General features: G+C 37.3%; 1 protein-coding gene across 1 annotated transcript in view; it reads right to left on the reverse strand.

The window, feature by feature from the left end:
• ZC2HC1A (zinc finger C2HC-type containing 1A) overlaps positions 1-26,409 on the reverse strand; it is a 35,711-nt gene that overhangs the window by 7,293 nt on the left and 2,009 nt on the right. The window contains exons 2-9 of the mRNA XM_063392132.1: positions 16,140-16,213; positions 15,305-15,421; positions 14,965-15,097; positions 11,568-11,716; positions 10,636-10,735; positions 9,844-9,952; positions 8,591-8,593; positions 3,487-3,606 (exon numbers count right to left, since the gene is read on the reverse strand). Coding sequence (XP_063248202.1) covers positions 3,487-3,606; positions 8,591-8,593; positions 9,844-9,952; positions 10,636-10,735; positions 11,568-11,716; positions 14,965-15,097; positions 15,305-15,421; positions 16,140-16,213 — 805 coding nt within the window. The remainder of the gene's footprint in view (positions 1-3,486; positions 3,607-8,590; positions 8,594-9,843; positions 9,953-10,635; positions 10,736-11,567; positions 11,717-14,964; positions 15,098-15,304; positions 15,422-16,139; positions 16,214-26,409) is intronic.

A 26,409-nucleotide genomic window follows, 5' to 3' on the forward strand; every position in this document is an offset into this window, starting at 1 on the left:
TCTGGTCTTGGTTTGGTTTTCCAATCACATATAAGGAAATGCATTCAACTCCAGTAACTTCAAGTGAAACACTGCCACAACCGAGGACCATGTAGTAACTCCTGAATTGTAGACACGCTCCATAAAACATATCTCCCTTCATGTAATGCATATGGAATACAAACGACTTTTCAGCTCCTTCTATCACTTCAACCAGTGGAAAAGCAAGCGATCAAGTAATTAAGCACAAAGGTGGAAATCAGAAACTAATTTTAAGACTAAATAAATTGAAATTATATCTAACTGAAGTATTCAAGTTTAACAAGAATGGCTTCTACTTGCAACAGGTAGCGTGGAATGATCAAAGACTGTGGCTCACTAAGCAGAACACTAACCTTCTCCATTAGTTTTCCAGTCCGCTCCCTTGTTTTGCAAGGAGATTCTAAAGATGGACTTAATTGAAAAAAAAATTTAAAAAAAAACAATTCTGTGCAGACTGAAAAGCACTACATCAGTTATATCAGAATTAAAACTTACTGGAAGTTATGTCAGCCTTTCGGAAGTTACAGGATTCTACAATAAAAGTCACAAATGTAACCTAAATTACATTGCTACGATGTACAGATGCTAAATACTCATCTTGTGCTATTTTCCCCATCTCATTATACAATGACGAAAGACCTTTGCTTATCATTGAGTAAAATTCATTACAGCTCTACAGCAGAAAGAACCTACTGAACTGTTACTTTACCCGTTATGGAAGACAGAAAATCATATAAAGAAAAATTCAGCTGCACACACAGAAACATAATGGGATCATGGATAGGCAATGAAGCTAAGAATAGAATTGTGTCTCAATTCCTGTTTAGACAGTTCAAAGTAATTAAAAAAAAAATCAAAATTATTACTAAGTTTCCTTTGAATTTTCACCTTGGGATGAACATACTACTTTTTCAAAAGTAATAGCATTAATTTCTTAAATTGAAGTCTCTTCAGACTATACTTTGAATCCATTCTGAACATCAGGTTAGGAGTCCTGGACACTTGAAATAAACTGACCTGAAAACAAGTCCACTATTCTCCCCTGTATTTCAACTGCATCATATATCCTCATCTCACTAAGTACTCTGAAAATTCACGTGGCGCTTTATTACTAGGTGTATACTAAAGAAATTTCAGAGAAATCAGTGTCTTAATACAGCATTCAGGCCACTGACTGAGCTAGGGAGGGGAGGAAATTGAAATACTGAAAAGCTACATTCAAAGTGCATAGTCCATCCTGTATATTAAAGGAGGCAAAGTCTCATGAACAGATAAAAAATATCACTCATTAAAGGTTTAAAAGGACATCTTCATTCCAAGATAATTAAATACAGCTTTCTGCATAATTTCTGCAGTCTTTTTCCACAACAAATTTTCTAAAAATATAGAAGAAAAATTAAATATATTTTCAGATCAGAAACTTCCCTTCCAACCTTACCCATTCTATGATTTCTGACATTTTTGGTGAGTAAATCAACACAAAGAGTAGGCTGCCACTGTCTACAACTTTATTCAGCCCAAATCTAGACACACAATTAACATCAGGTTTCATGTATGCTTGGTGACAAATCTTGAAATTGCATCTTTAAGTAGCAATCTGATCTCTAGAGACAGATGCCTTCCAACAAAGTCAGATATTTTTGTTTGGTTATTCAACTTGTGCCACCACAGCTTAGTTTCTTCTGATCTGCCCCATCTCTGCCTTCTCTATATACTTGTTCACTTCAGTTATTTCTTCTGTTTGGCTGGATTTTGCATTTTGTTTTGAAAAGCTATATAAATCTCTGGTCTACCCTGTATCACATGAAGTATGAATAATGCCTGACAGCATATGAGGTGTGTACCAATACCAGCTGGAACTCTTAAACTAGACATACTCTAAAGAAATTTATTATCCACTTTTGATTTCAAAAGAAGTAAGATTGAAAGTGACTTCCCTTCCTAAAGCAGCTCATGTTGTACATCTAGTTGAATTACCACTACTTGCAAAATAAAAATCTGAAAGTAATTTGTAAAAGAAGCTTGTCTTTTTCTATGCATGTGATGTGGTTCAGTTCTATCATAAAATACTGATATATAAATCTTGCTTCTTAGACAGAGTGTTTTCAGATATTCTTGACAGCTGTCACTGTTACCCAAAACAGCTTATAGTTCTGTGCAAAGTCATAAATAACTTTCTGCTGACTAATGGCATGTGTCCCAAAGTCCAGAAACCTTTGGCATAAACTGCAACCATCCGCACTGCTATGCTGAATTTAAGAATGGTTAGCATATCTTGCTAACATTCACACTTGCTGGATGCTGTTGGCATGCAATATACTGAATAATCTATTGCAAGTAAGGCAGATTTAATTCTTGAACTCAGTAGATACTTGAGGGATACAAGAGGGATTGTATGAAGAGCAGAAGAAGTGTCTATACTTTTAAAGAATTTTTCTCGAGAAGAAAATCAAATCACTGCTCTATGGATGTAGCAACTCATTAAGCTAAATTTTCAACATCTTAATAATGTATTATAAAATGAAAAACTGAGCAAATTTTTGATGGTTTATGAGATTTATAACTCTAACCAAACCTATGTAGGAGCAAAAAAAACATAAAGAAAATCTGATTGTCTAAAAAGAGCTCCCATTCCTTTCATTGCTTTTGCTTCTTCAAGACCAAAGTCAAATATTCTGTATCTCTTTCAAAGATACTACAGCTTTGGTTACAGCATCAAGAGATTTAGACACATTTCTGCAATGTAAAGCAATACATTGGATGTATGTGCCACATAATTCATTACTTATTTCTCTTTTATGATACGAAAAAGCAGCCGATTTGAATTTGGCATCTTCCAAAATATAACAAGGGCTTAACTACAATTTAATATCTAATGCCTTTTTAAAATATTAGAATAATTGGAATAACCTTCTTTCCAAACTTAGATCTTATAAACACTTCTGAATATCCTGAAATCTTTATATGACATAAACTGGAATTAACCAAAGACTTTACCTTTCATTACAAAGTCTGCCTTCCTTATGCTTTTGGACCATCACACCTACCTTACAGTTGTGGGAGTTAGAGAAATATCTGATCTTAAGAAAATAAAATTACTTTGTCAAAAACCAGTAGTTACAGGCTTAAATACGTCCTTCAGCTTTGCATCATGGAAATCAGTTTTATCTTGGGTTTAGAAAGGCGCAAGTTTATTACTTTTAATCCGTAATCAAGATGCAAATGTGTTACTTTTAATCTGTAATCAAGCACTGACAGAAGAAATCAAATCTGAGGGAAACCTTCATCTTCCCTGTCCTATCAAGCTGTTTACCTCACTCTGATACTAATTATATAATCTACTGTTCTCCCTCAGCATTTATATGGAAGACATATGGGCAGCTGATGTTCATCAAGGGCACACTTTTCTGCTTAGGAGAAACATTTTTGCAAAGAAGATAAACCACACTGATTTGTAATACTTACTTCTTTACAGGTAACAACTCATTTGGCCTTTTGATGGTACTGTCTGTTTTTGTATCATTGTCATAAAACCTTTGCACATCTCTTCCCGGTCGCAGTGGTGGGCCTAACTTGTCCATCTTACTATTAAAACATATAAAGGGGTGCTCATAAGGATAGTGCTATATTGCTATTCAAGTTGCGCAAAAAAAGGAATTATAAATACTCACAATTCAATACTTATATTTCCAAAAAAAGTACAAATCAGACTTTAATTATCCAGCAAACAAAAGGGTTTCCTCTTGCTTTGATGAGGAATGGATTTCACAGACATTGGATTAGGTTACTAATACATTTTTTAAAATTCTTTTTCAAACAAACACTAAATTATTGTTACACCCTGCACAATGTATTCACATTTGGACTCTTTTAAGAACAGCTTTCATGATGTCATACAACACACCTAGAAAAGGGGGCTCATAATTACAAGTCATAATAAGTTTAAAATTGGAAAATAACAGATATAGATGTACAACTCTAGAATTAGCAAGAAGAAAATTTTTTCTTTTTTTTTTATTTGTAAAGGTAGAATAGAGGACAGCCTGAAAGAAATCCAGCTTTGTTTTAACAACAAAAACCCCATTCACAATAGACAGTTCTGTATACACAGTCAATACTTTAATACTTTTTTTTAGTATTATGGATAACATTGCCAAACCAAAAAGAATAAATCAAAACTCAAATTTTAAAAACATTTTTAAAAAGGCAACCAACAACAACAACAAAAAAATCCCTCACTCGCATTATCATAAGGAAAACTAGCTTTTCAGAAATCACAACTTAGATTAAGAAATCAGATCTTCAGGTTAAGTTCTGCATTTTTATCATCCTATCATCATTGAGAACCTTCAAATAGCTTCCCAAACAGATGTTCTATTTCAAATGAATTAACTCCTGTTTGACTCAATATATACTCTTTACATAGTCCCAAGAAACTGAGAAGAAAGACTGAGGTCTTTGACACAGTAAGACACACACTCCAATCTAATATTATTTTCTTAGTTATTTTTGAACTTTAACTAATTACCAATGTAATCTGTGAAACGAGTAGAACACCAAAGAAATATCCTAAAAGCTGTCATACACTGTCAAAATAAAGCACTACACTATTCTTTCACACCTTAGCAAAACCAAAAACCCAAAGCTGACAGCTCTTTCACATTCTAATGAAAAGAACATGATCACAAGAAATTTTTGAAGTGCAAAGATCTCAAAGACAACTACTTACATATCTTGATTTCATTGAACAAAACCCTGTACATTACAGTCTTCAAAAAAGGAACAAACTGTTTTAAAAAGATGATGTTTTTAAAGGTTATGAATGCTTTATGGCAGACATGTAAGTGGAATTTAAAATTTACTGGTATTCATTTGGTGTTCATATTGTATTTCCACTGTGAGACAACAGTGGATGTGTCATTAGCAGACAGGATTCCCAGGAGGGGAACATTAACATTTAAGTGTATGTTTTATCCCCAAAAGAAAACATAAATTAAAAATTAATTTCTAAGGGTTCATTTGCCATATTAAAAAAATCATATAATTTCCAAGTTCCATTAAAAAACCGAAAACAAACATAACTGTTCACAAGTGAAACCTGTACAGACAATGCATCTGTACATGCAAAAGCTCCCTGTCGGGCCACAAACAGTGGTGACAGGTTCTGCTGGGCAAAACAGTCTTCATGTGGGTGTGGAGTTGACCTGTTTGCTTACCCTTAGGTTAGGAAGAACCTACCCATTTTTTTTTTCTCCTGAATATCTGATTACTTCTGACAGCTTACTACAACCACCATATGTCTCAAGAAAGGTAAGACACCACTAACTTGTATACTGTTATAAAATATGTATCAAACTTGGATTCATAACATGATATCAAATTATAAGCCTAACTGACAGATAATTTATATAGAATTAATTCTCCTTTTCTCAGTTTTTCAACATCAAAAAGATAAAAACTATTTTCACCCAAATGACTGAAGATTTTCCTACCGACTAGAATAGTTACATGCTCCTCCTCACTTGCCTCTGTATGACCCAGAAATGATGCCCTTAGGCAACACTTTCATTCATACTGGAAGGCCTGTCTGTGAATTTACTCTGTCCAGGCAGAAAAAGAAAACTCACAGCGGAACTTCGCTGATACATTGTGATCTACAATTACGAGGTAAGCCTCAGTGGCACTAACACAGCTTCTGTCGATGATACTGTGCTGTCCTCTCCCAGTCGTCCTTTACTTGGGGAGCAGAACAGGAGAATTCAAATTTACATCAAGAAGGGCACCGCACAGTAAAACTAACTTACAGTAAGTGAGCTCATAAAATAGGGCTCCTCTTCTGCGCAAACAAAGTAGAAGTGTGCTGCGATGTCCACAGACGATGTGATTCCAGCTCCTCCCTTTAAGGGGCTCCCCCAGCCCGGCCGGGCCCGGCGCGGGCAGCGCTGCGCCAGCGCCCCCTGCCGGCCGCGGGCACGCCGCGCGCTCGGCACAGCGCCCCCTGCCGGCCCTCTGCGCATCCCCGCACCAGCGGCGACCGCGGCTCCAGAGAAGCCAGGGGTGTCCCGCCACTTCGTACAAAGAATTCATTCATCCTGGACGCTGCACAATAGAATTCTAATTCTACTATTAAGCGTCTCTGCTTTTACGTTTCTGGAAAATCCAGAATTACAACGATCTAGGTAAAGATGGAAGGTTACATACCGAAGCAATACCTAAACCATCCACCCCCTGTGAAGTAAGTTTCACTTAGTGCAAACTGCAGGAACTTGTTTCTTACAGCAGAACCTGGAACTTAACCTGGTGAAAATAATGTGTGTAGGCTCTTCAATATTTGACAAGGAGAAAAGAAAAAGTGATTGCTTAACATTCCATTTAAAAGATTGCCCTTAAACTACCCCCACACAACACTGCTCAGCAAACTTTCACTAATAGCTCAGAAGAGCTTGACACCGTACCTTCCAGCATAAGCTCTGTCTGACTTCGGTATAACAGAATCCCAGATCTCAAAACTAAGGCTTGTCATTGTTAAATGTCATTGGTTAAATCATAAATGTAGTAAAAGAAATAGATCTTGTTTAATCTTACTGAAGGCTAATGTTCAAAAGTTTTTCTATTTTAGAAAGTAATTCCAGCTGCATATCTATAGCCTAAATTATAAGATGTTTTAATGTTTAAAATCTGTCACTAAAGCATTAATTATTTTCAGTCTCATGTAGGACATTGACTGTTAGTGTCTCAGTACCTGCTTTGGCATAATTTTGTAGGCATTTCAAGAGAACCCAACGTATTTCCCCCTCATGCCCAATACTAAGGCACAAGTTGAGATGATTATGGCCAGAATTGTCACCAGTGCCCAATCTGAGGAACCTAACTTTTCCATGATGTAACTGGCTCCCACACGTCTTTGCTTCAATGTAACTTCTGACAAATCTGTCCCCAGAAGTGAATGCAATGAAGCTAAAAAAAGAAATGCCAGGTCACAGACACAACACTTAGAACAAGACATATTTAACAGCCACCTGTGGAAGAGTGGTTAGTATGAGCAGCAAATAACATAAGGGCTAGTTGGAAAACCGAAGAGAACAAGTTTTTTAGAGCAATGAGAAGGACTGCAGGCAGAAACACACTCACCACACCCATACGCTTAAAATCTGGAAATTGTGTGGACAATTGAGGTTATAAGCCAAGCTAACATTTCCTGACTTTCAGCAGAGATCATTATTTGAGAGCTGTGCCAACCAGAAGCCATGCATTTGTGCTTAGCAGAATGCATAAACAAAGAAAACCTGCGCAAACATCTCCCCAGCTGCTCTTTAGCTTCATCATGTCACAGTTCTTTCTCCAAGCAACAGAGACAAAAGTCTCTACCAAAAACAAAGCCCAGTAAGCAACTGCAAAAAATTGCCAGACTTAGTATGTCAAGATACAGAGATGCTGTGAGTTTGTGGGGATATCATGAGGTTGTTTGAGCAAAAATGTGAGCTAAGCCACTTGCTTATCTTGCACTAGGCTGGAGCAAAGCTTAACAACTGAGTGATGCCTGGGGTGAGGCAGAGGTCTCACAGCTCAGTGGTGTCTCAGTGAAGCACAGGAGTGCACCCAGGCCTCGGTACCAACCTCAGTCCACCTTAGCCATGCATAACCAGCCTCTCTTACAAAACTGTACCTTTGGGAAGATAATGATATGAGGCTGTAACATGCTGACAGGAGTAATGTCAGGCAGCCTTCACTGCTCCCTCACCTGTACTGAATTATTAGGGCTCAGTGCTGCCTTTGCTACAACCAATTCAGCCAAAGGTATCCAAAGATAATTAATATATTGAAACATGCACCCACCAATATGAACATGAGAAAAATGCTGCTTCTTCACCAGCCAGGACCACAGCAACTATTAACCAATTATATTTGACTATAGTCACACCTCCACTTTTCCAAAAGGTCTAAAATTGATATTTGAAGTCCTCCATTTTGAGAGTATGAGAACATGACATTATTTCACAAACAATGGGCTTGCTCCTCTCTCCTCTCCCCAAGGCAGGGATAACTCTTTGGTAAGATTTGTGCCTCCGTCTGCAGCAAGAATATAGCTGGGAACAGTTATACATAGCACTGCACACTTAAATTTTGTAGATCTACTGCATTTATCACCAGCAATCTAACAAGAGTCGATGATCTGCTGCTTCAATAAACTACACTATTTGTGAATCTGGAATTGTAAAAGTTCTTACTGAATATAACCAGCCATAATGCCTAACTGGTTATAATCAGAAATTGAGCCAAGCTGTGCCCAGACGCTTTGATTTCTGAGGTATAGCTGGAACACATGGGGGGTTTATTTTCTACTACACTTCATACGCTTATTGCAACAGCAACTGACTGGTAAAATTAAACAGAACTCCCTTGTTAACAAAACAACTCCCTTGTTAAAATTGCTGCATCCTCACAGACAAACACAGACTTCAATTAGGAACTTTCAACAGGAAAAACACTTTCCCGGACAGCTGGGTTACATACTGGACTCAGAAACTTCAAGTTATCTCAACTGACTTTTTTACTGTGGTTTGCAGACCTGCTTGTTTGCTACTCATCAGTAGGTGTTAATTCAACTTCTAAAAATGGAGAAATAAAGAAAATCAGTGAATTAGGGGCTGAGATTTTCTGACAGTCAGTAGCATAGATGCCTACAGAAGATAGTGAAGCTGACCAAAGACTAGTGAGATACCAGGAGAGGGGGGAAAATAATAAAAGGAAGACATTTGTCAACCTCATGGACTCTGCATGTGCCCTGTGTCTGGAACAGTTATCATGAGTAGATAGTGCACAGAGGGACAGAATTGAATCCTGATGCTGCAGGGCATTAGGAGGAAGCATGACAGAGCTGTAATTCATAGTCATGCATAACCTGTAAAATTTAAGAGTGATAAACCAAAAATCTCTAGTTTTGTAATTAATTGCTGTCCAACCCCATGAGTTTTCAGAATGTCCTTTTTCTTCCTCATGAACTTAAGATACCGCTTTTTTTCACATTATACAGTCTTCCCCAATCGGATACTCATTTTTATAGGAATGAATCTTTCTCAATCACCATTGTTATAATTGCAATCATTTCCTTTTATGTTTTGTGCTTTCCGTGCTCCTTGCTGCTCCTCAAACTTCTGTAGAATTGAACTACTTCTCTTCAATCCCTTCCACATTTTTCTATGAGATTCTGTGAAATGTTTACCCCTCCAGCAATGCATGAGTCACAACCTTGATCACACCAGCACTTACACTGAATTCTAATAATCTTCATGTAGCACTCCTTGCTGTTTTAAGTGCATTGGTTTTGTCTTCTTTGTGTTCATTCATTAATTGCCTCTTAAGACAGGAAAGGGAAGAGAGAAAGTCTCCATCCTTTTGTGCTGAGAGAGAAGATCCTGTCACAGTTGCCTGGTAGTCTATAGCAGAAGCCTCTTTCTTCTACATCAGTGAAGTGTAGGAAATTATGTCTAATGTTTTCTGCTTTTTTAGGACCCTTCACTTTTACACTAAAAAAGTCATTGCTCCAACCACTTCTCCCTATTCTGTAATTTTTATTATACTTTATTTTTATCTCTCGTCCTCCTTTGTTGTTAAATCAACTTGATAAAATCTTTGCCCTCTCCAATGCTCCTTAAACTTTAGCTGTATTTACAGAAAAAGAATAAATGCAAAACACTGTACTTCTGGAGCTCATAGGAAAAGAACAAAAAGCAAGTGAAACAAACCAGAGAGACTTCTAGAACGAGAATAATAACATAAATACAAAATCAAGCACAAATGACAACATTAGATGGAACTCACCCTGCTTGTGGGTTCACCATTCCCAGCGAGTTTTTATGAGCTGGTGATAATGTCTGAATTTTGCTCCCACTGGATCCAGATGAAGATGGTGATTTACTTGAAGAGGCACCTGGCAGTTGAAAAGTAAACATGAAAAATATAAGACTCTGCTGCTGAAATGATACAATTTATTAAAAAATTTATTGCAATATTCGAAACAAGAGTTTTAGAAATACAGAGATATGAGCCAGTATCAAAATACAAAAAGAAAACGTTTCAAAAAATGTATAGAAAATATGTAATTGAGACATAGTAATGTATTCTAAGAAAACATGCTGTATATCAATTACTTTGCTCAGAAAAAAAAGGGAAAGAAAAGTCAAAGTATGTATGAATAGAACATTTGATATTCCATGATATCTGAAATGCAAATTAGACCACTGTTTGCATGACTGTAATATACATGCCTTAACTATGTATTTTCACCAACTTATGATCATATTCAACAGACAAATTAGTTAAAGAATTAAGCATTAGAAAAATTTCAGGTGAGAGATTAGTATTCAATACAATCATGCATTACTACACCAAATAATTTTTCATATTCAATTCAGAAAAAATAAATAAATTGACCTAACATATAACCCAGAATTCTAAGTGCTCAAGAGTATTTTTAGATAAATGACAACCAATGCCCCTTCCAAATTTATTCTATACTACTATATCAAATAAACATAGTTTGCAGAACTATGCATAGTTTGAGAACTATTATTTAGAAAGGACATGGAACAATTCACAACATTAATTTCATACCTACAACAGTTTTGCTAACACCACTTGGCTGTGGTAAGCGTGATGATGGTGATGGTGTTGATCCTACAGAAGGCATCTTCTTAACTGGAGCAGGTTTGTACTGTAACAAAATACAACCTAGAAATTTAAGCAATTAAATCGAGCTATCTATATAACACAACAGGTAGTTCTTTCAGGTACTGTGGGAGAACAGATGATGATTTCCTACTAGGCAACCTGTTTCTGGTATGGGAACATGCAAATGGTTTCTGATAGTCTGTTTTCTAATACTTACAGATGATACTAGCAGGAAACATTCTCTAACTCAGTGGCTTTGTTGTTCAACTATATGTCTTTCTGCATTTTTTCTTTTCTACAGCTTTTATCAACCTTTTCCATAGCTAGAATGAAGCTAAATTAAGATTAAAAGTATCATCTCATTACAAATTAATTTAAAAGAGAATACTCAAAGGCAGAATTATTTTTGTCTTTCAAATCCAAATCTTACTTTCACCTGTGTGGTCTGGACCAGTCTCTGCACTGATTCAAAATACTGTGTAATACACCTGAGTCCCTCTAAAGCCTCTAATTAGCCACAATACTGCTGTCAGTTGTCCTGTAGTCAGGTACAGGGCTTTGTCTGCCCCTTATAAAAGTCTCTAATTGGATTTAGAAACCAGCAGAACAGTAATTCAACTTCCTTTACAAAAAACTGCACCTCTATTTCCTCCTCCTATCTTTACCTGTCAATTGCACATTTCTCAATTACATTTATGACTGGTTTTGGTTTTGCAACTGCTGCTTCGTCCATGCTTAGTGTCTAATTTCAGTCAGTGCAAACAATAAAATAACAGAATAAAATAGTTAATTCTTTTTAAAAGCAACACACTATTTCAAAAGCTTGATTTGACATTGAATGCAAGTTACAAGTTTAGAAAAGTGTTATAGCTCACCTGTGTTCGAGCAGGAAGCTTCCCTTTGGTATCAGCTGCCAATTTCCCTTTATTAGTAATACGTGCAGCTTGCTCCTTACAGAAATTGATGTGTCTATCAGCTGCATTTTCATTAAATCTCCTCTGACAGTATGGACACTGAATGTAATCTTAAAAACATAAAAATCTAATATTAATAATTTGTTTTAAAAATGAGTGTGTTTTAAAGTCTTTTAAAGACCAGCCTCCTGTCCAGGGGAAATTATGGCTTCTTGAATCTGAAAATGAAATACACTTTGTAGGTAAAAGCATATTCTCATTTGATGGATAAGAGTATCTGAGGATTAGAAATAATCTCAGCAAAATCAGAAACACTTTAAGAGATGCTTTTCTGCAGAGGAGGTACCCAAAGAAGTACAAGGACATGGCAGAGAGATCAGGTGGAAGGAAGTGGAGAAGGAGCTAAACAAATTAACAAACAGAAATTTTTTTAAAAAATCACAAACAATTCAGTTTGTTCAAGATATGGGAATACATTAAAATCTTTCCCACACAAGCAGGAAAACACAACTGATCTGCTTCCTCTGGCAGTTTTGAAAGAACTGAGAAATGCTAACTGCAATACTGGAAGCGACCATAAAAAAAATCAGAAATTTAACAAATAAAAAGAATCAGAAGAAAATCAGCCAAAATTAGGAGCTATCTCTAGAGATGTGCAAAAGAAAGTTAACTAGTGGCTGTGTTATTTTTGCAAGATTAATTTAATCACATTGCAAACAGTATTACATACAGGAAATATTACTCTCATTGGGGAAAAAACAGAAAGGGCTACATAAATGCTTAAAATATTAAAAGATACATCATCTGTATGCTGGAAATACACACCTTAAAATACAGTGTCCCTGGAAAATAATGTTTGGACTGCAGTTTCAGACTGGGTATTTCAGAGATATTAATGCTATATGCCCCAGATTAGAGCATTCAAAACTACGTAAGCATCAACTTAAAATAAGCTTGACATTGGCAAAGCAGGTTAAATTAGTGTGTTTCTAGGTCATTTTTGAAATGTATTGAAGAAACTGAGATGAAATTCAAGAATCACTGCCTCCAAAATTACAATTAGACATTATAAAATCTAAAGTAAGTTTTGGATTACATGTTACTAGTCAAAATGCAGTATCTGGCTTAAATCCTTGTCCCTTAACGAACATATGGATTATTTATAAAGAGTTTTGAGTATGTAATGGTCATCAAATCATGAACTGTGACCCAAGAAGATCAAGCTAAGGACAGAGGAAGAACACAGGGAAGTGACAGCATGGGAATCTCATGGGGTAACAACAACAATTTTTTATTTATTTGTTTTACATACGCTCTGCTACTGTCAGAACACTCAAACGTCAGCTATAAGAAACAAAAAAATCAGAAACAGAACTGTAATAGCTATGTTGCCAAACCAAAATTATTCCAATAAAAGCAAAAGAAAGAAAAAAGAAAAAAGAAAAAAGAAAAAAGAAAAAAGAAAAAAGGAAAAAGGAAAAAGGAAAAAGGAAAAAGGAAAAAGGAAAAAGGAAAAAGGAAAAAGGAAAAAGGAAAAAGGAAAAAGGAAAAAGGAAAAAGAAAAAAGAAAAAAGAAAAAAGAAAAAAGAAAAAAGAAAAAAGAAAAAAGAAAAAAGAAAAAAGAAAAAAGAAAAAAGAAAAAAGAAAAAAGAAAAAAGAAAAAAGAAGAAAAAAGAAAGCAGCTGTGAAAGCCCCTAGATAATATGCCATTTCCGGCTGGTGCAGAGCTCAGTTCCCACAGAAAACTTTCAAAGCCCACAGATGTATCAGACTGTAGAGGATGAATGTATACTCTTAAGAACCAGGAATTGTATCTTCATCCTTCTGTAAAATATATAGTACCAGTCAGGCAGTTGGCTACTGCTCACACTGTCCAGAAGAACTTCTAGGATTCAGAGTAAGCTTTGTAAAACAAAAACTAATCAAAATAAGAAGGCAGTACACATACACAGTCAAGCTCAGGGTGACTTAAGGTCCGTCTTAATCTGAGGCTATTCTGCACTTCCTCAGAAAAAGTGGAAGAGCAGATGGAAGAAGCAGCAATACTCGTTATTTGCCAGCTCAGAGCAGTTAAATAGAAAATATGAATATGAGACTCTTTCCATTAAAAGGAAAAAGACTTGCTGCTTGTTAGAAACAAGTGTGCCCAAGACAGAGCTGAGCAGGGGAGGATGGATTCAATTGTGGTAGGTTCACAATCTTCCCACTCTCCTACGTGAAACAGGAGCATCAGTAGCTGCTCTTGCTCTATTTTAAGACGAGTATCCACTGATCATTTGTGCATGGTCTCTTCATTCCTGGTTTCTCTTCCCAAGTCTTACCAACTGCAGCAGGATGATGCCAGAAGACTAAAACCAACAACAACTAGATAGTTTATAGATATGCTATATGGATTATTAATGATTCTTTCCATGATCAAGCCTTGTGATTCTTATCCACAGCATTTGCTATTGACTTTAAGATGACTTTACTTTTTAAAATTAGCTATATGGCTTTTCAACATTGTGAGTACAGAATGCTGAATAATACAGCCTCTCAGAATGAATGCATAACTACAATCCTAATACTGGAATAACACATCTGCTGTAAAGAAACAGGGTGGGGAACACTTCACATCCTCACTTGATCACAGACAGGCAAAAGCAAACACAAGCTTTTTCCCAATCTTTCTGAAAATAGCCATTCAGCTAATCAAACAGTTTAGCTCTTAGGACAAAAGGAAGAAATATATTCTTCAACCTATTATCATATCCCAGAAGTTAAATGAAAAGTGTATTTCCTTCTCACTCACATCAGACTGCTTGAACACTTTACTCAGTCTCAATTCAAAGGACTGTCATGCCCTTGCTAACATGAACTCCACACATCACACATACACAAGTATCCCCACTACATAAGGCATTAAGACACACACTACATACATGAAACTAAAGATGAATTCAGCAAGAAATGGGAGAGAGATTACATTTGAAGAACACTAAAGTGCATTCCTACAACATAAATATGCTGTGGGTGTCAGCTAATCAAAAAGGCAGTCTGCTATTTGTGAGCAGTTCCACTGTTGCGAGCACAAACAGAGGATTGAAACAATTTGCCCAGCCTATGTTTACAAGACAGCAGCAAGCTGCAAGTTGGCCCCAGCTATCTTTTCACACATTAAAAACAAAGTCATGGGCTTTGAAAGCTCCACAGGATGTGAGCCAGCCAGACCCAAAGTCACAACCCAGTATCTGCACAGGGACAATAAGTCATCTTCAAGAACTTGTGAATGTTGTAGCCCAACAAATTCCTTTTCAATTCAAATTTCTACACATTAACTTAAAGAAAAGTCTCTAACAAACTGGACTATTTTACATACCAGGGTCATATGATGGTGGAGGTGGTGGAGGGAGTTTTCCATCTTTAAGATTAAGTCCTTTGGCTGCTCGTATAGTTGCTATAAATTCCTCATGCTTTCGTCTCCAGTTAGAAGGCTTTTTGGGTGGTTCTGGCTAAGAGGCAAAAAAAGAAAGCTTTGTATATTAAGTTTTTACTTGAAGCCAAGTATGCATCTTATTTTAGTACATAAAATCATAGTTAGATTTCTTCCAAATCCTAGTTGATCTAATTAACATGAACTGCCAGCAGAAATAAGCCTTAACTAAAATGCATATATAGTATGCCTAAAATGTTCATGTTCAGAGTAAATTATAACATACCCGTGGCTTAAGAGGTTTTACTGTGGGAATGTCAGTTCCTTCTGCTCTCTGTCGGCTGGAATCGAACGTCTTCCTTTTCTTGGCAGAAGTTTTTTGGCAAATGGGTCCATGCTTTTTCTACAAGCAGAAGCAAAATAAAAGGAGAACACAGAACTTAGTTTTGAAAACAGAAGCTATTAACACATTATTTCCCTCTTTCTTGATATAAAAATTAGCAAAAAGCACCCCAATTTTTGATAAATAAGCTCAGACTGTTTTCACTCAAATATTTATGCCAGTCGCTACTTTTACAACAGAAATACAGGAATTCATGGATGTGCATACAGAGTCACAAAAACATTGGTGATAATGAAGAAGAAAAGTAGAAGGTATATACATTTGGTCCTTGCATGAAAAAAACTGATGATAGGTAGACAGCTTTTGCATTGAGTGGCAAAACAAATCATAGGTGTCTGAAATTCATATCCACATTTAAGGACAGACTGATTTCTATTAACAGAGAAGAGAGTTTTGGAGATGGCTAACAAAACACCTCATTTACAAGCTGAGACTTAAAACTGCAGAGGACAAGGATTGATTCTGTAACCCTGGAAAAGATGTTTTTAGAGGCATGTATTTCAGAAAATGATGGGATCTTAAAATAAAATTAAACCCCTTCAAAGGAGCTTCAAACCTGAGACAACTGGAATCAGTAATTATTTGGCAGGAAGGGAACAAAACAAAAACCCCACCAAAACAAAGCACCTAGATCTATTTTATTTAGCTATAGTGAGCACTGCTTAACTTTCATATCAACTTATCAAATCTAAAACCCAACAGTGATCACACCACTTACCAGCGCTGCTGGAAAGAAAGTTCTTCCACAGATCTTACATGGCAACAGATCTCCAGTTTGCACTGTAACCTCACCTTAAAAAAACCAACATACTTCTTTAAGAAAATTTGATTAAATTCATGACAAAACATTATTTAAAAAATGCTAACCTTATGGACACTTAGCCATAATAACACTTGTTACTGTAAAAGTATACATTCTTTGACTAGTACAGAGACTATGCAGATGAGAAAGGCAAAAAATATACTGAAGTCCTTAGGTACTTTTGGAAGCTGTCAGGCCCAGCAACACATCATCAGCAATTCTGTTTATTTATATTATGTAACTCCACTCCCTTAAAAGGATGCATATCAATATGCAAATAAAAAATGCCCTGTAAGTCCCAATGACAGCTCAAATGCACACCAAGTATAAAGCTATTTAGTGGGTATTCTTGTGTCTTTGGAAGAAATCAAATCTAGTACCAAATACAGAAAAGAAAGATTTCATCATTTATTTTGCTCTATGAAGTTAAACTATTCCACTTTCTCTTGTCAAGAAACTGTCTTGAATGCTATTTTTATTATATATTTTATTCAGATTATTACTGATGGTTTACAGAAGTATTTCTGATTCAAGCATTGGTAACAAAAAAATAGTGTATTTGACATACAGCAGATCCACAGAACCAGACAGATGACCAACAAGTCATTTGCCTATGCAAGCAAATATATTTATTTAGCATGCCTTATGCAACAGAGTCGTGGCAGAGACAAAAAACTCATGGGTTTCCCACCTATTATACCTGGTAATATACCACAGGAATACAGGGATATTTTTATATCACATATACATCAAGAGACAGTAAATTTGGATTATGTTTGAGACTTACTAGTAGCTTTCTCTGTACTCAATCTGACTATTACAGATAATACAACTGCCTCTATTAACACTATATTAAAATAAAACCACTTTGAATTGACTTGTATTTTAGGCAAAGCAGCATCTTAAACTTACAAAGATATCAACATAGCAACGTTCAATGATTTGATCAGTTTTTGTTCCCAGTTTCCCAGTGGGAAACTGTTTTCCATCTAAACATACGCACTTGCTAACCAAGTGTATTACCAGTTTTAAAGAAATGAATAATTTAATTAAATACTTCACAGTAAACAAACATACATTCAGGCAGCCATGGTTCCCACCAAAACCTTTTTTGTCCAAATGCAAAGATTAAAACTGAATGAGATCTCTATTACGAATAAGCAATTATTGTCTATTTCTGATTTTTTTCAATTACTTAAAGCAAATTCACCCCCAGTATGTAACTGCATACCATGTACTAGTTGTATGAACATACTAGGGAGCACTATGCACTTTAAGAATCATAAATCACATGAAAAGTGAAAAGTGCAGTTTAAAACACTTAGTTCATACCTTTAATTAATTTATATACTTTTTCCACGTAGATATGAATAAGCCTGTCCTTACCACAGCACAGCAGGACTGCACTGACAGCAACCAAGCTTTACAAATGAAAGTCATAATCAAGCTTTCTTTTGTACCATCTAAATATCCATGCATTTAGATGCATACAAGTAGGAGTAGGAAAAATGCAAAACATGCAGATGAATCTTGGTTTTCTTCTATTCTTGCATTTGAATTATACTTGAAAACTATGAAGATTTACTAGGAACTTGTTTTTTAACTGTATTTTTTCAAACTCTTTTTAAAAAAAATCATGTCTGAAAATTCTTCCATAGGTCTGTTTTCTTAAATCCACAAACCTGTGCACATGAACACCGGTACAAAGCTTAGATGGCTAGGAACCAGCCCTCACCACTGATCTGAAGGGTTAGCAGCAATGATTGTAACCTTTTCTCAATTACTCCACTCAAAAATACAAGATATGCACAGACTTGCTTTTCAAGTCATATATGTCATGTATTAGTCATATATTTCATGACTTCAGAGTCCCTAGCACTCTTAATAATGACAACCTACATCACTGCAAACTCACTTCTGCTAAAGAGCTCAACTTCTTTTTATGACATCATTCTGATCCAACCCTCAGCTTTGCAGAAACAAGTGGGAGAGGCATTTCCCAAAAATATGAAGTGACACTGTTTGTGTCTTCAATAAATTAGCTGAAATAAATCAGAATTAGTGATCTTGACATAAGGTATACAGTATATGATTAAGAATTTGGCTGAGAATTCTTTCAAATAGCTGTCTTAGTAAAAGAAGCTACATGTCCCACAGTTTTTTTCTATGTTCACTGAACTCTAGAATTTGGTGTTTAAATTCCACATTAAAAGAAGCACACTTGATAGCTGCTCACCTGAATGAGGAGTATTCACATACAACATACCAAGCACAAGGAATGCCAATTACCACTTAGTGCAGCTACAGTTACAGAGCTGGATTTCCTTACAGCATTCCCACCCTCCCTGTTGCTGGCAGGTAATCATTTATGCCTAGAGCTATTTCTACTGCCAACATCTCCTGAGTAACACAAATCACTGACCCAAAGCACATAAGGAAGTTATTCTAAAAAATGAAAGTTCCTGCAGTGTTGTTGAAAATGGGTGTTGGAGTCCAGGGCACCCCTCTGGCTGCCCTGGATGGTCCAGGACCCTGGCAGAGGGGTCCGGGACCCCAACAGGGGGGTTTGGGACCCTGGCAGGGGGGTCTGGGACCCTGGCACAGGGCCCAAAGTGACACTCTCTTTGATCTGAGTTCATGGGAAGAATTACCAGCATTGCACAAAGAACTACGACCCCAAGTGTTTCATGTAAAGAATAGTTAGTTTATTACTGGGTGCTAATGGGGAAGGCAAGATGGAGGAATCAGGGTGTGGCCCTGTCTTTTTTCCTTCTTGTCCTTGTCTTCCATCTTCTGCTGTGGTGGGTCACAAGGGATTGGTTTAGGACGGAAGTGACGTGTCTAGTATAGGCAGTAGGTATTGGTAATTAATTGTAAATAAAAAATGTTGTGGCCGATGGTTGGGTCAGAGAAAGGGTACAAAAGGTCCAGCGCTCCTGACCTGGGGGGAGTTGCCTCGTGCTTTTGCTGCAGCAAGGACCTTTGCTGGGCACTGAAAGAACTTAGAGATAAGAGACAACAAACAACCTTGAGAAACCTGTGCTTACGAACTCTGACTCTTTCTTTTGCTTCTGGCACGGGCATTCAGAGAAAAAGACTCTAAACCAATATTTCTCGGGAAAAAAATCACCCCGAGAAATAGGAAGCCAAGTGTCTTTCATATTTGCATACTTGCCCCTTCAAGTGATTTTCCTCACTTTTAATGTAAAAAAACCCCAAAACCAAACAAACCAAAACCACAAAACCATAACATTTTTTTCTAGGCATCCACAAGTCTTCCCTTACAGAAGTGTTAGCAGTGTTATCCACATGAAATCTGGTAACTTAAAAGTAAGACATGGAGATAAAATTGTGAAAGTTGTAATTGAGATAGTTCGGGCTTTGTTATGTTTATTTTTTAAAAAGACATTCATGTGTGGTATCTGTTGCAATTTTTTTCCTGAAAAAAGTTAACCGAAATGGTTTTTATTTTGGGATGCACTGTGGGGAGGAGTGAAAAAATAAAAAAAGGAACACTCAAATCAGGAAACAGAAGAACAGAAACTGCTTGACAAATTCATCTGAGAATAGAAATTGGTAGTAAGATAGTGCCATGGCAATTTTCTTCAGTCTGTAAATTTAGCAACAATGCAGGACTTTTAAAAATTATTTTGGTTATACAGCCACAGAAAACCCAAGATCTAGCAGCTACACTACTTTTCCTTTTTACTAACTTTAATACCACTAATCACCAGCAGTTTAGATGCTTGCATTAAACATGAATGAATATAGTTAACTTGGAGAAGGAATGAAATAACTCACAGAACACATCTACAGAAAAGATAAATATGATCTAAGTTGTTATGTGAATACATTTCAGTGGAAGTGATGCCAGAGCTATGATATGGAGCTCCACATGCTATTCCACTGCCTCCCTGAGACCAGGTCTCAGATACAAACACAGTGTACAACCTAGTACAATGCTGGGTACCTGACTTAACCAGATTGGAAGCTTATTAGCAGGACTACAATAATCTTACTGCTCATGTTTGTAAACTGCCCTGTCAGGACTCCTCCTCCTCCAGCTACTTCCAAATCACTGGGTTTGTTCCTACACCAGTTATTGCACACTTTCCTTCTGAGTATGGTTACAGTCTAGCTGCCTATACTTTCTGATCTTGAAGTTAAGAGTTTAGCTGTAAAATCTGGGTGGACCACTAAGTCTGAGGGTATAGCTGTACAGTCTCGAGATGCATCATGGTGCTTTCAATATTATAGGTAAGTTTAGACTTCTTTGAAACCTAGATTTCAAGAGAACACCTCTTTCTTTCTGTCCTCATGTGTTCAAATACCACAACTGATTTACAGCAGAAAGGGCAAGCTGACAGTTCTCAGTTTATCTTTCTCAGTACAATGTGTGTACTCATCAATACATACAAGTTTGATCTGACACAGTCACAGCCACAGCACCTGTTCTTGCTGACATGTTTACAGATAAAGCAGTTGTGTAAATAGACTTCACACCGAGAGGGAGCAGAAGCCTTCAGTATTGCTGAATAACTCAAGTTTTGTTACATTTTTTCTCTTTTGGAGAGCCCTATATACTCACAAGTATGTGGGTGCATTTAGATACAAATGCAGAAACAGGAGTGCACTTTGTAACAGTATTTCATCATGTTGTAAAATCTGACTGCCCTTCAAAACCTTTTGTTTACCGTATTTACCTTATTTAGCAGTGACAGTACTAAACTATTTAGCCCACACAGCTGTGATAATCAGAAGCATCAAGCCTCTCTGAATTCAAACATGCAGAAACACCCTGGTACAATTCCCTGCCTTAGGACTAGACATCTACTTGAATTCAGCAAGTAATCTGCAAGTGTTAGAAGTTATCACTTGAGGAGCACTTGCCAAAGTCTGCTGCAAAACTGTATGTATTGCTTTTAGCATAACTCCATTCTCGTCTCCAAAAGCAAGGTATTTGTCACTTAAGAGTTCCATATATTTATGGTACAATTAAAAAATGCTGTTCATTCTCCACATTGATTAGAATCTGTGTCATCAAGCCACAGCATCTGGTTCTTTGAGGACTGTCCAGTCTCTAACATATGTCCAACAATCAATAATGACTGGGTTATATTTTTTAATCAACATACCAATTAAACATAGACTAATAAATAGCAAATACAAGCAAGAGCCACCTAAAAATTAACCAGTGCAGTGACACAGGTAGGGAACACTTCACAGAATCATAGAATGGTTTGGGTTAGAAAGGGACCTTGAAGATCATCTAGTTCCAACCCTCCTCCCATGGGTAGGAACACCTTCAACTAGACCAGGTTGCATAGATCCTTGAACATTTCTTTAAATTAGAGCGCCAATTTTTTTAATTTTGAGCATTATTTTTTTAAAAGCAATTTTGAAATGAATTAAATAACATAATGAAAATATGAATGTACCAAAGTAGGAAAAAAGTATTCCAATAACGATTGAAGTTTTTCAAATTTGCATTACTTTATCAAAAGGAATTTTGAAATGAAAATGCAAGTAAAGCAAATACACTGACTGTAATTCTCAACAGTACTTGCCATATTTCAGTCAAGTCTGCTTGATAAATGATGATGAACGTGTTTCACCCCACGAAGCACATCCCTTCTCACCTGTGCTATTCTGCAGTTCGCAGGAAAGAGACAAAGGAAGAGGAACTCATGGTAAGCTCTTCCTCTTAGTATTCAACCATTCATATAAATTGAAATTTTATATGCAATTTTATATTCATTGAAATTTTTAAGAAACTAAGTTTTCACAATTGTCTAACAAATAGCAGATCAATCTACTTTTATCTATCAACTCCCAATTTTAGAGGAAAGCCTCATGAATTCTCCTGTACTCTTGTATTGACAATCTTGTATAAACCTGTCACTTCTGCTTCCAGAAGATAACACAAAGCACTGCAGCATCTATTCCTTCAAGGTGAAAAGACTTTCATAGTACCTCTGCAAATTTTTATATCAGCTTTTCAGTCTGATAATGAAAATGCATTATATTTGTCAAAAACCCTGTTATTGCACTGAACATGAGTGAGTCTGATGATGGCAAATTTAGTTTGGTTTCCTTGAAAATAACACATCAAGGCGAGACCCACTGCCTCAAAGTGACAGCCTGGAGGAGGATTCTATATAGGTTTTTTTGGTGACTGAGAAATGATTTCCATGCAGTCAAGAATGATGGTAACAGCAGCACACACAACTCACATCATGGTGTACTCCCCTTTCCTACAACTGTCTGTCTTTCTTTGCTTCCTTCCTCATATGAAGCGAATTTTTTTATGTGAAAACATGTCAGACACATGACACATCCTTAAAATAACCAACTCTCCCTATGGCCATATCTTATGGGACTCTTGCAAGCACATCCCTAAAGTCACAGCCTGCTCTCCTGAACTCTGTCTGGGGCTGAGGTCCTGCTATTTACCCAGCTCTCTCTTCTCAGGATCCTGAATTTAACCATCCTACAGTCACTGGAGGAAAGGCTGCCCCTGATCTTTACATCTCACATGTCTGTACACAGAAGTACTGCAGGACTGCCTCCTCTTGTCAGCTCCTTGATCACCTGGGTCAGGCATTTTTCATCAATGCATACCAGAGGCCTCCCAGCTGCTTGCACCTTGCTGATTTGTTCCTCCAGCAGACTAAAGTCTCTTCAGAGGCTGAAGTCTCTCACAAGGACCCAGGCCTGTGAATACATAGAGCCTTCCAATTATGAGGGAGACCTCATATTTTTCCTCATGAAGTGGCTTTTAGCAGACAGCCACAACAGCTTTTCCCACAGTGGTCTGCCTGCTAACCCTGACTCATACTCCTCCAGGTGGTTCCGCAGCAAAGCTCCGTTGCATTCTCACTGCTCTCCCACAGGAAGGGCAAAGTCACCCCTTGCTGTCCAGCTGGTTCTTCCTGAAGAGCCTGTACTCATCCACCACAGCACTGCAGTCCTGTGAGCTGTCCTACCACCTACACATGATCCCAACTAGATCCTAGCCCTGCAACTGAGTGCAGACCTCCAATTCCTCCCATTTGTTCCCATACTGAGTGTTAATGTACAGGCATTCTAGAGAGTCACTCAGTCATGACGGTCATGCAGAAAAATCTATGAAACCGTCCCCTGCAAAGCCATGGAAATGCAACTAAACCAAAGGCAAACAAGCAGCACTATTTCATCGATCTGAATTCCAGATACATCATCTGGCCTTCTATTAACAAGCTTTAAGATCAACTAGAAGCACTAGAAAGCATGTGACCTGCAAAACCTCTGGAAATGTTACAGAGTTCTGCTTCGGCATCATAAACACACTGTTCTCCTGTATTATGCTACAGACTGATAACTGAGGGCAGTCAGGCAAAGACTGCCTTAAACCAAGACTGCTTTGCAACAGTGATCCCCAAAGCAAATCTGGGCTTATGCACTCTACAACACAAGTGTAATTGGACAGAGCAATCCCCACCCAAATCAGAATATTAATTGGCAAAAAATAATTTGTTAAAAAACCCCTGATAATAAACTTAATTTATAATATATTGATTCCAAGTTTGCCCCTCCCTCAGAGTTTCTTTAGAAAGTAAGCCCACTCCTCTCAGCTGCTCCTGAAACCAGATTTCACTGAAATGCAACACCTGTTTTTGACACAATCACATCACGTTGCGTGCAGGTAAAACACATTCATCTTTCTGCTATATTCAATCCATTGAAGTCAATTAGTAGATCAATCTAGCTTCTGTAATTAAAGTTAAAAATGCAAGAAATCTAAAACACTATAGAAAAGGGCATATTAGTTCTATTAGTTCTAAGATACTGAAGAAACTAATCTGGAATGCTCAAATTCCTGTCTACTTCCTCTCCTTTAAAGGTGAAACATATTCTGGTAGTGCACTTCCCTATATTGTATCAGCATAAACTCAGCTTTTGGTTATTTAAGTAAAATAACCATTAATAAAAAAAAATGAAGTCTTTAAAAAGAGTAAATACATTGACCAGTTATAGAGTGTTAAATGCCAAATTCAGATCATTTAACAGAGGTGCAAGTATGCCAAGTGAAGCATCAGTTCAGTGCAAAGACACATCTATCATTGTGTTTTAATGGCTACCAGAGACAAACAACTTATTAAAAATTATATACATTAATATTAGTTTTGCTTTTTAATATTTAATAATTTCCAAGTTGCTGATTTAAGAACAGTATCCAATAAAATGAAATCTTTCTTCTGTTGGACAAAAGATATACCTATTAAAAAAAATAAAAACTGAAGTCTGAAGTCAAATGGAGCTAAAGAAAATGGCTGCCAAAGTAAGGAAGCTGCTGCCTGGATCCAGTGAGGTAAGACAAAGATCAGCTCTAAAAGGAAAAGAACACTCACACTAATACTATTTTTGTTTTAATCCCCAGTAATTTGCTACACTATTAGGGAAAAAAATAAGATTGGGCATTCAGAAATTCTGTCAAAGCAAGAATAAGCACTTGCTCTCAGGAGTCACATTACTAACCTAAAACCCCAAAGGAGAGATCTTGTGCTGTTACGGGTGGAGCAGGGCATCTCAGACATTCCCCATGCCAGGGCAGGGTCTAGGGACAAACGCTGTCACAGCACAGACCCCAGCTCTCAGCAGAGGATGCTGTGCAGAGAGGCCTCGAGGACACACCCAGACTGCTCAGAGCACGGTCCCTCCGCAGATCCGCCAGGGAAAGCTCTGGGTTTGACACTGCAGGCTATTTCCTGAGCCAGCAGCCACCCATCCCCATCCCCTTCCAACCACAACCAGCCCTCCCTGGCTGCCCAAGTGTGGGGCTGGGCAAGCACTGCCACTACCTACCACAGAGAGCTGCCCCTCTGCCCCTTATTCCTTAGGCTGGGATGGGCTGTGAGTAAGTGTGGGAAGCGGCATTTAGCTGGCTCAAGCAGCTGTTGTAGGCATCCTCCCAGAAAAAACAACAGATTGGAGAGAAGCCGATCAAACACCGCCATTGGACTGCTCTGGCTTAAATGAAGTCAGTAATTCAGTGCTTGGCTCCGTCTCGCTCAAGCAAAACAGAGAGCAACAGACACGCCAGTGTGACAGCTTTTCTCTTGACATCTAGCAGTGAAAGCAACAAGAACATGTTAATCCATCAAAAATGGTCCTGAGATTCAGCACCTGGGGAACTAATCATGAATGAATTTTTAAGCTCACCTTAGGAGATCACTATACTGTCGGACAGAGCCAGCCTACTGCTCTATTTTCATCACTAAATTAAATGAAAATTGAAAAACAGCCAAACAGCACACAAGCTGCAAAGTAACAAATGCTGAGCTAGTGACTTTAGACTTAATATCAGATTTGTAACTTCTAATGACAAGCATGCACTCATTACTTTTACAAAACTTTAAAGGTAGAAACTTGACTCAATCTAGTAATATAACAATACTGATAAAAAATAACCTAACAGAGCAACAGCCTTAATGGAACAACGAAACTAAATTTTGAAGAAACTTTTAAGTGATACAGAAACCCACTTTGCCATTTCACAGAATATTTAAATTTGCACATAGTGAGAAAATGCAACTGCGACACTGAAAATATTATTTAGCTTCTTAAATGGCATTAATGCAGTTCCACATGCCAACTTTTGCACATTCATGTCTCCAATTTTTGGAAAGGATTATTATAAACTGGGTAGATTCTTTTCTTATTAATAGCATACTTATATAAACCAAAGTAAAACAGATCTTTCATCTATAATGCTGATCTTCAGCAAAGGAAAAGCACCAGCTTTTGAGGCTGGAAAGTCCAGGACAAGCATCTTGATCCTGAGGGGGTCTTCCACCATCACAGACACACCGAGAGACTGCACACAAAGCCCTGCCCATCCCCGTAACCACGACCCTCACACACACAGCTGACTGCACCATCAGCTCTGGGAAACGATTTTACTAAGCACTCACATAAGGAGGAGCAGGCTGAACCACATTTCAGAAGCTGCCCATGCTTCTATGTCAGATGGGTATGACTGTGCAATTGCACATCCCAACATAAATTTAATCAAAGATGGCAACCAGCAATGCTCTTCTGAGTTGTCAATGGAGCGATGACTGAATAAAAGCATAATACCCAATAAAATAATTTATTATTATTATTGGCTTTGTCTACATTTTTTCAGCCCTAGGGCAATCTTTCC

Source organism: Prinia subflava, chromosome 1, assembly GCF_021018805.1.
Source record: "Prinia subflava isolate CZ2003 ecotype Zambia chromosome 1, Cam_Psub_1.2, whole genome shotgun sequence".
NCBI lineage: Eukaryota > Metazoa > Chordata > Aves > Passeriformes > Cisticolidae > Prinia > Prinia subflava.